General features: G+C 32.5%; 1 protein-coding gene across 1 annotated transcript; it reads right to left on the bottom strand.

The window, feature by feature from the left end:
* Window positions 1-6,182: 6,182 nt before the first annotated feature.
* Window positions 6,183-10,504, bottom strand: LOC145291598 (uncharacterized). The gene is made up of 4 exons (XM_080137676.1): window positions 10,077-10,504; window positions 8,617-9,307; window positions 7,971-8,224; window positions 6,183-7,185 (listed from the first exon to the last, which is right to left on the bottom strand). Exons 1-4 carry the CDS (start codon window positions 10,502-10,504, stop codon window positions 6,183-6,185), a joined length of 2,376 nt encoding a protein of 791 aa, XP_079993802.1.
* Window positions 10,505-14,184: the final 3,680 nt, after the last annotated feature.

The following is a 14,184-nucleotide window of genomic DNA, read 5'->3' on the forward strand; positions in this document are numbered from 1 at the left end:
TTAAAACTTTCAAAATCAAAAAATAAACCTCTTTAAATATTAAAACTTTAAAAATCAAAAAATAAACCTCTTTAAATATTAAAACTTTCAAAATCAAAAAATAAACCTCTTTAAATATTAAAACTTTCAAAATCAAAAAATAAACCCCTTTAAATATTAAAACTTTAAAAATCAAAAAATAAACCCCTTTAAATATTAAAACTTTAAAAATCAAAAAATAAATAACTTTTTAAATATTAAAACTTTAAAAATCAAAAAATAAACCTCTTTAAATATTAAAACTTTAAAAATCAAAAAATGAACGTCTTTAAATATTAAAACTTTAAAAATCAAAAAATGAATAACTTTTTAAATATTAAAACTTTAAAAATCAAAAAATAAACCTCTTTAAATATTAAAACTTTAAAAATCAAAAAATGAACGTCTTTAAATATTAAAACTTTAAAAATCAAAAAATGAACCTCTTTAAATATTAAAACTTTAAAAATCAAAAAGTAAACCTCTTTAAATATTAAAACTTTAAAAATCAAAAAATAAACCTCTTTAAATATTAAAACTTTAAAAATCAAAAAATAAACCTCTTTAAATATTAAAACTTTTAAAATAAAAAAATAAACCTCTTTAAATATTAAAACTTTAAAAATAGAAAAAAATAAACATCTTTAAATATTAAAACTTTAAAAATCAAAAAATGAACCTCTTTAAATATTAAAACTTTAAAAATCAAAAAATGAACCTCTTTAAATATTAAAACTTTAAAAATCAAAAAATAAATAACTTTTTAAATATTAAAACTTTAAAAATCAAAAAATAAACCTCTTTAAATATTAAAACTTTAAAAATTAAAAAATAAACATCTTTAAATATTAAAACTTTAAAAATCAAAAAATGAACCTCTTTAAATATTAAAACTTTAAAAATCAAAAAATAAACCTCTTTAAATATTAAAACTTTAAAAATCAAAAAATGAACCTCTTTAAATATTAAAACTTTCAAAATCAAAAAATAAACCTCTTTAAATATTAAAACTTTAAAAATCAAAAAATAAATAACTTTTTAAATATTAAAACTTTAAAAATCAAAAAATAAACCTCTTTAAATATTAAAACTTTAAAAATTAAAAAATAAATAACTTTTTAAATATTAAAACTTTAAAAATCAAAAAATAAACCTCTTTAAATATTAAAACTTTAAAAATCAAAAAATGAACCTCTTTAAATATTAAAACTTTAAAAATCAAAAAATAAACCTCTTTAAATATTAAAACTTTAAAAATCAAAAAATAAATAACTTTTTAAATATTAAAACTTTCAAAATCAAAAAATAAACCTCTTTAAATATTAAAACTTTAAAAATCAAAAAATAAACCTCTTTAAATATTAAAACTTTCAAAATCAAAAAATAAACCTCTTTAAATATTAAAACTTTCAAAATCAAAAAATAAACCCCTTTAAATATTAAAACTTTAAAAATCAAAAAATGAACGTCTTTAAATATTAAAACTTTAAAAATCAAAAAATAAATAACTCTTTAAATATTAAAACTTTAAAAATCAAAAAATAAATAACTTTTTAAATATTAAAACTTTAAAAATCAAAAAATGAACCTCTTTAAATATTAAAACTTTAAAAATCAAAAAATAAACCCCTTTAAATATTAAAACTTTAAAAATCAAAAAATAAATAACTTTTTAAATATTAAAACTTTAAAAATCAAAAAATAAACCTCTTTAAATATTAAAACTTTAAAAATCAAAAAATGAACGTCTTTAAATATTAAAACTTTAAAAATCAAAAAATGAATAACTTTTTAAATATTAAAACTTTAAAAATCAAAAAATAAACCCCTTTAAATATTAAAACTTTAAAAATCAAAAAATGAACGTCTTTAAATATTAAAACTTTAAAAATCAAAAAATGAACGTCTTTAAATATTAAAACTTTAAAAATCAAAAAATAAACCTCTTTAAATATTAAAACTTTAAAAATCAAAAAATGAACCTCTTTAAATATTAAAACTTTAAAAATCAAAAAGTAAACCTCTTTAAATATTAAAACTTTAAAAATCAAAAAATAAACCTCTTTAAATATTAAAACTTTTAAAATAAAAAAATAAACCTCTTTAAATATTAAAACTTTAAAAATAGAAAAAAATAAACATCTTTAAATATTAAAACTTTAAAAATAGAAATAAATAAATAACCCTCTTTAAATATTAAAACTTTAAAAATAGGAAGAAAAAAATGTTCATTTTGTCGGCGCAAACGTGCAACCTTAAAATAACAATGCTGTCACGTTAACCATTGCTCCATGATGGCATTAGTGAAGTAACATTTTTTTTTTTTTTTCTGTTTAAATTCAAGAAAGAACATTTTTTGCGTATGCGTGTTTGACTTACGATGTTTTGCTACTTTCCTTCATTGCAAACATCTATTTCTATACAAAATAATTGACCTTTTTTTTTCTAATTTTCACATATTATTCGACCGAGACATCGCCCTTTCAGATGGTACCGGTTTTGACTCGGTCCAGTGCCACTGAGAAAAGTTTTAGGCAGACATAACACCAACACACGCGTGTCTAAGTTTACTTGGCTTATTAGTTTTATGACATATACATACACAAACACGCACATGTATGTGTGTAAACACAAGCACACGCGTGCGGAAGTTTATGCAGCCTATTAGTTTAATGGCACACACACAACAACATTTTTTTTTGTTTTTTTTTTTTAATGTTTAAATACATGTGCAATGCATTGTGTTTAATGCGATAAGTAATAAGCCAGAAGATTTCTCGTTTGTATGTAATCGGAAGAGGCCATAATGAAATGCAAGTGAGCGTTTGGTTTTAAGGCTGATACCGTTAATTTAGAATGTAGGAATACTTAGAGTTCAGCCAATTGAAAGCCAGTGTATACAGAAAGGGAGACATCATTAAATCTGTAGAAGTAAAGTGCTAAGAGTATGCGATGCGTATGAATTCAGTAGCCAGTTAATGACTGTGTAGACACAGGAAAGTAGGAAAAAGTATAAATTCACATGGTGAAGAATGGGGTTGTAAGAGGACTAATGGAATAGGGGGTAAAATTGGAGCTATTTCCTCTGTAGGTTATGATGATGATGATGATGATGTCACTCCTAGGAATAAATGTAAGTTTTAATATTACAAATTAATGTGTTTAAAATGTTGTTCTATAGTTAAATAAGCTAATGGCTAATAGTGTAGACATAATAAATTTGTATTTGGCATCTGTTGTTGTAAACCGACAGTATTTTGGTCCAGAGGGGGAAAACTGCCTCTTTTATTATTTATAGCGATTAGGTGGTTTTCTGTGTAACGAGGTTGCCATCTTTTTATGAGGAATTATCACCACCTTTGATTCACTGGTCATGTGACACCAATTATACCTGTACAATGTACATGCCTATTATATTTTTTTTTTGTCTTTTTTTTTTTTTTTTTTTTTTTTAGATAAAAATCATGAAATGACTTTTCGGAGGTACTCAGTTTCAAATAAAATCTTCTGGTAAATTTATCCCCAATATTGGAACCACTCAACGGATACACAAAACATTTATTGAAGAGCCTGTTTAATTGTCATCGTTTGAGGACAATTTTACTAATTGTGGTTGATTCCTATTTTAGTCACCGGGTTTGTATTACTGTACACATAGATTCGAAAAAGTTGTCAAAAAACAAATATATAACAAATAAATATTATCAAAGGCAAGATAAGTTACTTTTCTACCAAACTGGATACATTTTTTTTGTTTTTATTCAATGTAACATGTTTATTCAGCTCGAAAAACATGCAATGTTTACCGATGTATTGGAAAATTCAAAATGGCGCCCGACACTCTCTTTAACATGGTAAGTTTGAGAAAAGGTGTTATAAATAATAAACTAGATAAAATACTATTTAAAAAAACACCGAATATATGTCAACTTATGTCACGGTAACATATAATGAGCACATTTCTAACAGTATTTTGTCTAGTTTATTATTTATAACATCTTTTCCTGACCTTACCGTGTTAAAGAGAGTGTCGGGCGCCATTTTGAATTTTCCAATATATCGGTAAACACTGCATGTTTTTCGAGCTGAATAAACATGTTACATTGAATAAAAACAAAAAAAAATGCATCCAGTTTGGTAGAAAAGTAACTTATCTTGCCTTTGATAATATTCATTTGTTATATATTTGTTTTTTGACAACTTTTTCGAATCTGTGTACAGTAATACAAACCAAAATAACATTAAAACACTAAGTTATAGCAAGTTTCAATGCGAAACCTATACAAACTTTATATCTATTTACGTTAGAAACTGAACGACCCTTAAAAATCTGACTTTTTGGCATTTTTAAAAAAATTTTGCAGAATCTGTTAGATAAGTGTCTACTCAATAAAAAAACAAAAAGAACCTCTCTCAACTGTATGGGTAATAATTCGGTTTCATGTTTCTTTTGACTGTTTCTAATATGGGGGATCGATTTACTAGAACTTTGTATTAGAAACTGAATTTACAGTAGATTTTTATTTTATTTTATTTTTTTTATTTACTGTATTTCTATTTTTTTCCATTTTTAATTTGTCTGCATTGCTAAATCTAGTGACCGCCAGTCAAGCCCAAACCATAATTGACGGAAAATCCAGAGGATCCATGTCAAATTCTGCACGCCTACCCTCCATATTTCATGTAACGAAAATAGTTATATATATATATATATATATATATATATATATATATATAAAATCCCATAATTTTTTTCACTTACCTCCAAAGTTGTAAATAAAATTGGATATAAAATCATTAATATTATGTAAAAAAAAAAATAAATAAATAAATAAAAAAATAAAATGAACAATTTTTCTTGATTTCTTTTCTTTTTTTTTTTTTTCTCGGTAACATAATGATTTGTATTACAACAAAAAAAAAAACGAATTCTAAAAAGATAATTATTTTTAAAAAGCTTTAAATGATATTAAATTCAAATATTACGCGATATGAAGTTTAAACCGATTTTTTTATATAACAGGTTTCCAATATTAAAAAAATATATTCATATAATATATGACTCTTGAGATAATAAAAATTGCAAAAGAAAAATCGACCAAAAAAAAATTTGTTTCGATTTGATTATTTAAAATGAGAGGTTGAAATTAAAATTTGCGCTTTTTTTTTTTCAAAAATATACGGAAGCCTGTAAGGACAAGCATTTGTAGATACATGTATCAACAGAACAGGTTAAAATTAATATTATCGTCTGTCTAGTTCGTTATTAAAAATCTATTTGCTTTACAAAAGGTAAGTCTTATATTATTTTTTATACATTTTTGTTCATTTTTTTTTATTGTATATTTTATTTATTCAGAAATTTCTGATAAATTTATCGTTTAATGTATAAATTTTGAATTCTTTGTGAGCTTTTTTCTTATATCTTCAAATCATTAACACGGACTAGTTGTTTTTTGTAATATATGAGAAATTACTTTTTTGTGAACTTATGCACTTATTTTACCGTTCTAAAATAATAACGATAGTAAAATAACGTTATTTGCAAATAAATTTTATAGTGCTAATGCTCTTCCATAGAAATTCCAAACGCATGAACTGATGACGTCGTGTTTTTTTTTTTTGTTTTTGTTTAGAATGATGACGTAGTACACAACAGTTTGGAGGTATCTAAAAAATCAATATTTCAATTTTCGAATTTCACTACAATAACGACGAAGCACCCAAATATTTACAAATATTCTCATTAATTATATTTGAAAACAATATCTTTTCTCAACAAAATGTGTGCGAAAATAAGGATATTTGAATAAAAAAAAAAAAAAATTACCAAACTGTAATGAAAACTTCGATACGGAGTGAACTTTAAGAAGCTTTATTTTACTAAGAACAGACCCGGGAACGAGACCTGTTACTTCAAGGAAAGGAAGAGAAAAGGAAAAACTCAAGGGAAGTAACTCACTTCCGGAGAGTAGAAACGGAAGTTAAAAGAAGTTAGAGAGTTCTTTTTTGTCAGCACATTCTCCGCCGCTCAGTGAAATTCGGGGCCGCACGACTTTCAGGGGGCACAAGGCTTCAAGGAATCTCAGGAAAGGGGGATGGGCACGTCTGTTTGGCTGAAAAAAAGAGAAAAGAAACAGAAGTTTAAAGCTGATAGTTTTCAGCTAAATATGGAGGGCTGTGATGGACTCTGGTAGAGTGTCGAAGACCCAACACCCTGTCTTCCTCTGATGATCTTTTTTGTCGATCATCGGAGACGGGGGGGGGGGAGTAGGAATCGAATCCTCTAGTATGGAGTTTTCGATCCCGCTAGGCTGAGGATCTGAAAGGTTAGATTCCAGAAGTGCATTCTGCAGCTGTTGGTTCTCCACCTCCGGATCTGATTCTGCCTCCAAGCTGCTCAGCCCATCACCCAATGGCGATAAGTGGCGTAAGGATACTGTCGTCTCTCGTCCATTATCAAAACGAACATGAGCATAGTTCGGATTGACTTCGAATAGATCTACGGTCTCGACCAGGGGCTCATATTTGCTTCCACGCACATGCCGCTTTAAAAGGACAGACTTAGCGTTTGTAAGCCAGGTGGGCATAGAATCTCCAGTGGCCGATTTCCTTTGGAAATTGAAGAGGCGTTCATGGGGAGTACAATTAGTGGAGGTGAAAAGCAGTGAGCGAATGCTGTGGAGGGCTACATCTAGTACTCTTTCCCAATTTGTAACGTAAAGGTTTCTCGACCGCAGAGTCAGACTTACCATCAGCGAGATGATACTGTTATATCTTTCCACTTGTCCATTACCTTGAGGGTTGAAAGCAGTTGTTTGACTAGTAGCAATGCCTCGAGAAAGCAAGAATTCCTTTAGTTCCTCCGACATGAAAGCAGTTTCGCGATCAGAATGTATAAAAGAAGGGTTTCCAAATATGGAGAATAAGTTAGTTAAGTGTTTCTGGACAGTAGCAGCTGAAACATTGGCACAGGGGAAAGCGAAAGGAACGTGCGAGTATTCATCAGTGACAGTCAGTATGTATCTGTTGTGGGAATTTGAAGGTAACGGTCCTTTGAAATCCACACTTAGTCTCTCAAAAGGCTGACTCGCCTTTACGAGAGTCTGAGGAGTCGTCTTGAGAAACCTGGGTTTTATTTCGGAGCTTTTGTAACTGCTCTTACATCTTCCACAGAGTATGGGAGATTTTTGGTTCTGACGAAGTGTACCATCCTAGTTACCCCCGGATGGCATAAATCTGTGTGCAAAGAGTGTAATTTGTCAGCAGAGATAGTAGAAGAACAAATGCGAGACAAAGCGTCTGCAGCAGCATTCTGTTTCTCTGGACGATATGTGATATCGTAGCTAAAACAGGCAAGCTCCAACTTCCATCTTGTAATCTTCTCATTTTTTATTTTACTCTTTCCCTTGGGGTCAAACATAAAAGAGATAGATTTTTGGTCAGTGATCAATTTGAAATGCTTCCCCAGCAGTAAATGTCGCCATTTTCGGATCGATTCTACAATTGCATAGGCCTCCTTTTCAACCGCAGAATGCTTCTGCTCAGCGGAGGTTAAAGTTCTTGAAAAGAAGGTCACTGGGAGATAGCATGCTCTGAAGCATCGGTTTTGACCTCAAGGGGAAGAGAAGAGTCTATGGCTACTAGGGATGATTTTGCAATTTCTTTCTTCAGTTCTCTAAAGGTGTTGGTTTGTTCCTTAGTGAGAGGAAACTTGGTAACTTTGGTAAGGGGGTGCAATTTCTCAGAGAAGTTGGATATCCATTTTGAATAATGAGAAAACATTCCCATCGCTCGACGAAGAGAAGGAAGGTCTGGAGGAACAGGCAAGTCCATCAAACCTGTGAGCCTGTCAGTCTGGTTTTACTGAACCTTTGCTTATAGTGTACCCAAGCAGGTCTACAGAAGCAAGAGAGTAGTGACACTTGCTTTCGTTCAGGGTTAGTCCATACTTCGCCACTGCCTTCATAAAGCTTTGTAAATTGGTATCATGCTCAGCCTGATTTTCTCCACAAACTGTAACGTTGTCGATGTAGGCGAAGGTTCCTCGGAGGTCCTCTCGTTTGATTATATCATCGATGACTAGTTGGAAACTGGCTACTCCATTGGTTACTCCAAACGGAATCTGACGAAACTGGTAGAGGAATGCAGAAGCTTCGAAGGCGGTATACTTTCGTTCTTCCGGTTTGATGGCAACTTGATGGCACTGGTTAAATCAAGAGTGCTAAACACTTGGTAAGTGGCAATCTCATTTACCATATCCTCCATTCAAGGAAGAGGATAAGCATCTAGGGGAGTGAAACGATTTATTGTTTGGGAGTAATTCACAACAAGCTTCTTCTTATGATTCTCAGGAGACACTACAAGAGCTTGAGCTCGCCACGGAGATTTAGAGGGTTCTATAATACCTTCATTTAGCATACGAGTTATTTCTGATTTAATAAATTGGGCATCAGCTAGGATATGTCTCCAGGATTTAACGGCTATTGGGCGACAGTCAGCGGTTAGGTTTGTAAAGAGAGAGGGGTAAGGAACATTTTTAATGGCAGTTAGCCCACAAACAGAGAGAGGGAGGGGTCTTCTGAAAGGTATTTCTACTGACGAATGTCGGTTTAAAAATTTATGTCCGAGAATAATGTCACTGCATAAGTCTGCCATAATTGACAGTTTGATATTATTGTACACCCTTCCTTTCATGCTGAGAGATACAACACAATGTCCAAAAGTAGTAGATGTATGAGAACTACTAGCCATTAAGATTCTCTCCGAACTTGGCAAGACTGCTAAGCCGAGCTTCTTAACTTTATCAGGGTGGATGAAATTTTCGGAGCTCCCAGTATCGACGAGTATACTCATAGGTTCACCTTTGATTTTTCCCCACAAGGACGAGCGAGATAGGCTTTTTGAGGAATTAAAACAAGGAACTGAAGAAGCAAGAAGAGACTCATCGTAATTCGTAGCAGCCGCCGTTGGCGATCTACAGACACATGCAAAATGCCCCTTCTTGCAGTTTTTGTATATCGAGTTTCTGGCGGCACAACTCGCCCTGTTATGCTTTGGTTTTCCACAGAAGAAGCATTTCTGCCCCGAGAGTGCCGCTGCTGTGGGTTGCTCCTCATTTTCAGTCTGGTCGTTCTTGTCCTCTTTGTTTTTAGCAGCAGATATGGACGCAGTCAAAGAGTCTAACTGGGTGTAAGTAGATAGCTGTTTTTGAGCAGACTCCAACATGAGCGCTTGGTCATACGCCGTGTGTAAGTTGTTGCGGACCAGAATATAATACCCTAGCTCGCTACAAGAAAATAATGAAACGAATGGAATTGAAGGAAACAAAAACTCAATTGATGGATAAGATAAACATCGTTTATTTGCTGTTGAAAGAATGTTTTAGATATAACATGTGTCCATGTCCGCGAGGGTGTAATCAATGTTCGTTGCGGGACTGGTGTTGTAGAAAGAAAAGGAAATGTGTGTTCATCTCAAGTTCGGGTCACTATCGTTTGTTCGCGCGTGGGAAGAGAAAGGAGTAACGTAGTGAAAATGGAAATGATAGCCCAGCGTGTAGACAAAGAATGGAGAGTTGACGTCAGTTAGCAGTCAGCTACGCGAAGGTGTTCTCAGGGACCAGTAGCAGATAGAGAGAGAAAGAGTGAGAATGTGTACATACGGTCTGTTAGCTTTTTGCCCCACATAGTAGTAAGTGGACGTGACGCACACGGTCGGTCCAAAGACCGACCAGCTCGAAAACTGGGCCTAAAAGGAGGAGCCACTTATTGCTCTTTCTTTTATACTCGTTTCCGGAGTGTCTTTTGCGCATGTGTGGATTTCCTTTGAAAGCGGAAGTGACGTCATCCATGTGTGTGTTCGTGTGCACGTGTGTGAGTACATGTGTGTACGTTAGTGTGTGTGTATATACACGTGAATGTGAGTGTATGTATGCGAACGTGAATATATGTACGTGTGTGAACGTGGGCGCATATGTTTGTGTGCGCGTATGTATGCGACACGTAATATAGCTTGAAATGTGAACGTGTTTTTGTGTGAGACTTGAAAAGGCTCGCGCAAAGTCGAGTCTCTTGTTTTCTAAAAGTCTTTGTCTTATGTGGGATGATGAAATCTCGTTTATGAACGTGTCACTTATGTATTCGTCCCTCGCCTGTATGGCCGTCACGGCCTGTAATTCACAGTCCTTGGCAAGTTCTTTCAATGACTGTAGATACTGGCCCACACTTTCATTTGTTCGTTGTCGACGAGTAGCCAATAAATGCCGACAGAAGATGACGTTTTTGGGTTGAACAAAAACCTCCTCGAGGGCGTTCATGGCTGTCCGATAGTCGTTGATGTCCGAGATATATTTATATATTGTCGAAGACACCAAGTTGATCAACAGGTTTAATTTCAACTCGTCCGTAAGGGGTGAACCGTTAACCGCTTTTAGGAATATCGTGAACGACCGCTTCCAGTGTATCCACGTGTCGGCAGCGTCCATTTTGTGGGATCCAAATCCAGCCGTTCGGGTTTCAGGAACTTCTCCATTTTTGTGTTTTAGTTGTTCTTAGTAAAATAAATTGTAATGAAAAACTTTGATACGGAGTGAACTTTAAGAAGCTTTATTTTACTAAGAACAGACCCGGGAACGAGACCTGTTACTTCAAGGAAAGGAAGAGAAAAGAAGGCGAAACTCAAGGGAAGTAACTCACTTCTGGAGAGTAGAAACGGAAGTTAAAAGAAGTTAGAGAGTTCTTTTCTGTCAACACGCAAACTATTTCCTTTTTTTTTTTTTTTAAACTTATCCTACAACATTTTTACATTCTTTTCTCCTTTCTTTCTTCCTTCTGATTTATCACCGGCATCCCACTTACTTTTATTGGTTTATTCTTCAAACAGTTTTCTTTTCGATTTCCCCCCCCCCCATCAATTTATTTTTGATAAAACACTATACTTTCATACAAAAAGAAAATCGGCTAATTTTTTTAATGTTTGAGATTTTCCAGTGCGTGCTCACATACGTGTCCATATTAAAATTAAACCCTCATGTTTTTCCCTCTGTCAACCTCAGGAAGAACAGGCAGCAAACGTGCATTGAATGATTTCAACGGATATATCATTTTAATGGGGGGGGGTGTATGAAATCATACAAATATAGCCTAGGTACCATCAGCTAGAATCGTAACCAAAACATACAACTCTCCACCCTCATTTCTTAGCCTCTGGACCATGCATATATATATATATATATATATATATATATATATATATATATATATATATATATAAGTGAATGTGTCTGTGTACATTTTCCTATGCAATAACTCTGTCAATTTTAAGTCTACAGACTCGAAATTTGATATACAGGGTATTGAGATTTGGGAAAATCTTTGTAATCCGTTTTCGGCGAGAAATTTGGCTGTTAAGGGGTCAAAGTTCAACGATTTGACCTTTGAGAACTCTACCAAACTCCTCCGACAATTTTGGGTCTAAACACTTGATATTTTAGATATAGGTTCCTTGGACATGGATCTAACTTAATAACTTGATTTTATCCCAAAACAATAAATGTTAAGGGGTCATAATAGGCGTCAAAGTTAAAAAAAAAAATTGACCTCTGCAGTTTCTACCAAGTACTCAGACAATTTCTGGTCTAAACATTTGAAATTTTATATAAAGAGTATTCAGAGATATGGCAAGGTTTTTAATCGGTTTGGGTCGAAAATTTTAGTTACCAATATATAAATGTATGTATGTATGTTTTCAAGTCTGCCTAAAACTTTTGACAGAGGTAACGGATTTTCACAAGATCAGTATCGCTTTGAAGTTTGACCTTTCAGACGACAAATACTGAAAAATTGGCTAAAAACATTAATATCTTCACCTTCAACTGGGCACTTTTCTACAGTCGTGTGTGTGGGGGGGGTCGCTTTTTTAGCCAATATTTTCGAAAGTCATCCTCTTCTTCTGATTGTCTAGCCTTAATTAAAACTTACATCACTCCGGTTTGGCGGTGGTTGTAACAGCAAAGACGTCAGGGTTTTTTCCCATTCTTTTTCTCCTTTGCAGTTTGGGTTCGAGCCTGCCTTCCTACCACCACTTTTTTTTTTTTTGCTCAACATACACCTCCAAACACCCGGGCAACGCCGGGCTGAAATACTAGTAAATATAATTATAAAACTCTGTGGATTTTGCTTGTGTGTGTGTGTGTGTATATATATATATACTAGCATGGGTGCCCAGTGTTGCCTGGGTATTTGGAAGTGTATGTTGAGCAAAAAAAAAAAAAAGCGGTCAATTTTTTTTAACTTTGACCCCTGTTATGACGCCTTAACATTTATTGTTTTGGGATAAAATCAAGTTATTAAGTTAGATCCATGTCCAAGGAACCTATATCTAAAATTTCAAGTGTTTAGACCAAAAATTGTCAGAGGAGTTTGGTAGAGTTCTCAAAGGTCAAATCGTTGAACTTTGACCCCTTAATCGCCAAATTTCTGGCTGAAAACCGATCACATCAATTTTCCCAAATTTCCATACCCTGTATATCAAATTTCGAGTCTGTAGACTTAAAATTGACAGAGTTATTGAATATGGAAATGTACACTCAGACATACAGACACTATCACTTTTATAGATATATAGATATATACTCCTATGAATTCGTTTTTCTTTTGTGTGTATTGATATTCATATTAAAAATCTTCTTTTCTATTTATTTCAAAGGAAAATACAAGTTTCTTATATATGGGTCATGGAATTGAATTCATCTGCAAAAGATCCAGCTAATTTGCATATTCTTTTAAATATTCATTTTAATTAATTCCTTATTAGTTTTTTCGGCTTTCTTTTGGGATGATCATCTTTAGTTAACTACTAGCATTTCAGTCCGGTGTTGCCTGGGTGTTTGGATGTGTTTGTTGAACAAAAGAAAAAGGCAAAAAAAAAAAATGTGGTAGTAGGAAGGCAGGCTCGAACCCGTACTATGAAGGAGGAAAAGAATGGGGTAAAAACCTAACGTCTGTGGTGTTACGACCACCGCCAAACCGGAAGTGACATTTTTTTTAAATTAAGGCTAGACAATCTAAAGAAGAGGATAACTTTAAAAAATATTGGCGAAAAATGTGACACCCCCTCCCCGTAGAAAAGTGCCTAGTTGAAGAGGAAGATATGTTTTTAGCCAATTTTTCGATATTTGTCGTATGAAAGGTCGAACTTTAAAACGATATTGATCTTGGTAAAATCCGTCGCCTCTATTGAAAGTTTTAGGCAGACATGCAAACATACATACATATATTTATATATTGGTAACTAAATATTTTCGATCCAAACAGATGAAAAAGCTTGCCCTATCTCTGAATACCCTTTATGTAAAATTTCAAATATTTAGACTAGAAATTGTCTGAGTAATTTGGAAGAGACCACAGAGATCAATATTTTTTTTAACTTTGACCCTTTAATATTTATTGTTTTGGGATAAAATCAAGTTATTAAGTTAGATCCATGTCCAAGGAACCTATATCTAAAATTTCAAGTGTGTAGACCCAAAATTGTTGGAGGAGTTTGGTAGAGTTCTCAAAGGTCAAATCGTTGAACTTTGACCCTTTAATCGCCAAATTTCTAGCCAAAAACCGATCACAGATTTTCCCAAATCTCAGTACCCTGTATATCAAATTTCGAGTCTGTAGACTAAAAATTGACAGAGTTATTGCATAGGGAAATGTACACACACAGACACACTGACACACAGACAGACACTATCACTTTTATAGATATATAGATATATATATGAACTCTGTGAATTTTGCTTGTTTGCTTGCATCTTTTCTTCACTGATTGGGCAATTTCATTTTGTAAAACGGGAATGACAGGTGAATATATATATATATATATATATATATATATATATATATATATATATATATATATATAGATAGATAGATAGATAGATAGTTATGTCTCGGAAGTAGAATGAAAAGCACATCTTATTTTTCTTTTATTAATATTATTTTTTTTTTTCCTTGTACACATGTTTGTGAATTATTCCATGGATTTCTGTCTTTGGATTATTATGGACCCTCTTCTCCCAATTACGGGATTTCCTTGGATTTTACTTGTACAAATGGAAATTCTTTTAACTTTCTTGAAGTTTTACATTTGGATTTTACCGTCACTGGATTTTTT

Source organism: Euprymna scolopes, chromosome 12, assembly GCF_053919585.1.
Source record: "Euprymna scolopes isolate OS-2025 chromosome 12, ASM5391958v1, whole genome shotgun sequence".
Taxonomy (NCBI): Eukaryota; Metazoa; Mollusca; class Cephalopoda; order Sepiida; family Sepiolidae; genus Euprymna; species Euprymna scolopes.

Excerpts from the sequence above, each read along its gene's own strand:
- LOC145291598 (XM_080137676.1), bottom strand. The coding sequence starts at position 10,504 with ATGGACGCTGCCGACACGTGGATACACTGGAAGCGGTCGTTCACGATA. Across the intron at positions 8,225-8,616 it reads TTTTAAACCGACATTCGTCA|TGCCATCAAGTTGCCATCAA; the intron begins GTAGAAATACCT and ends TGATTTAACCAG. Across the intron at positions 7,186-7,970 it reads TTTATGAAGGCAGTGGCGAA|ATGTAAGAGCAGTTACAAAA; the intron begins GTATGGACTAAC and ends ACTCTGTGGAAG.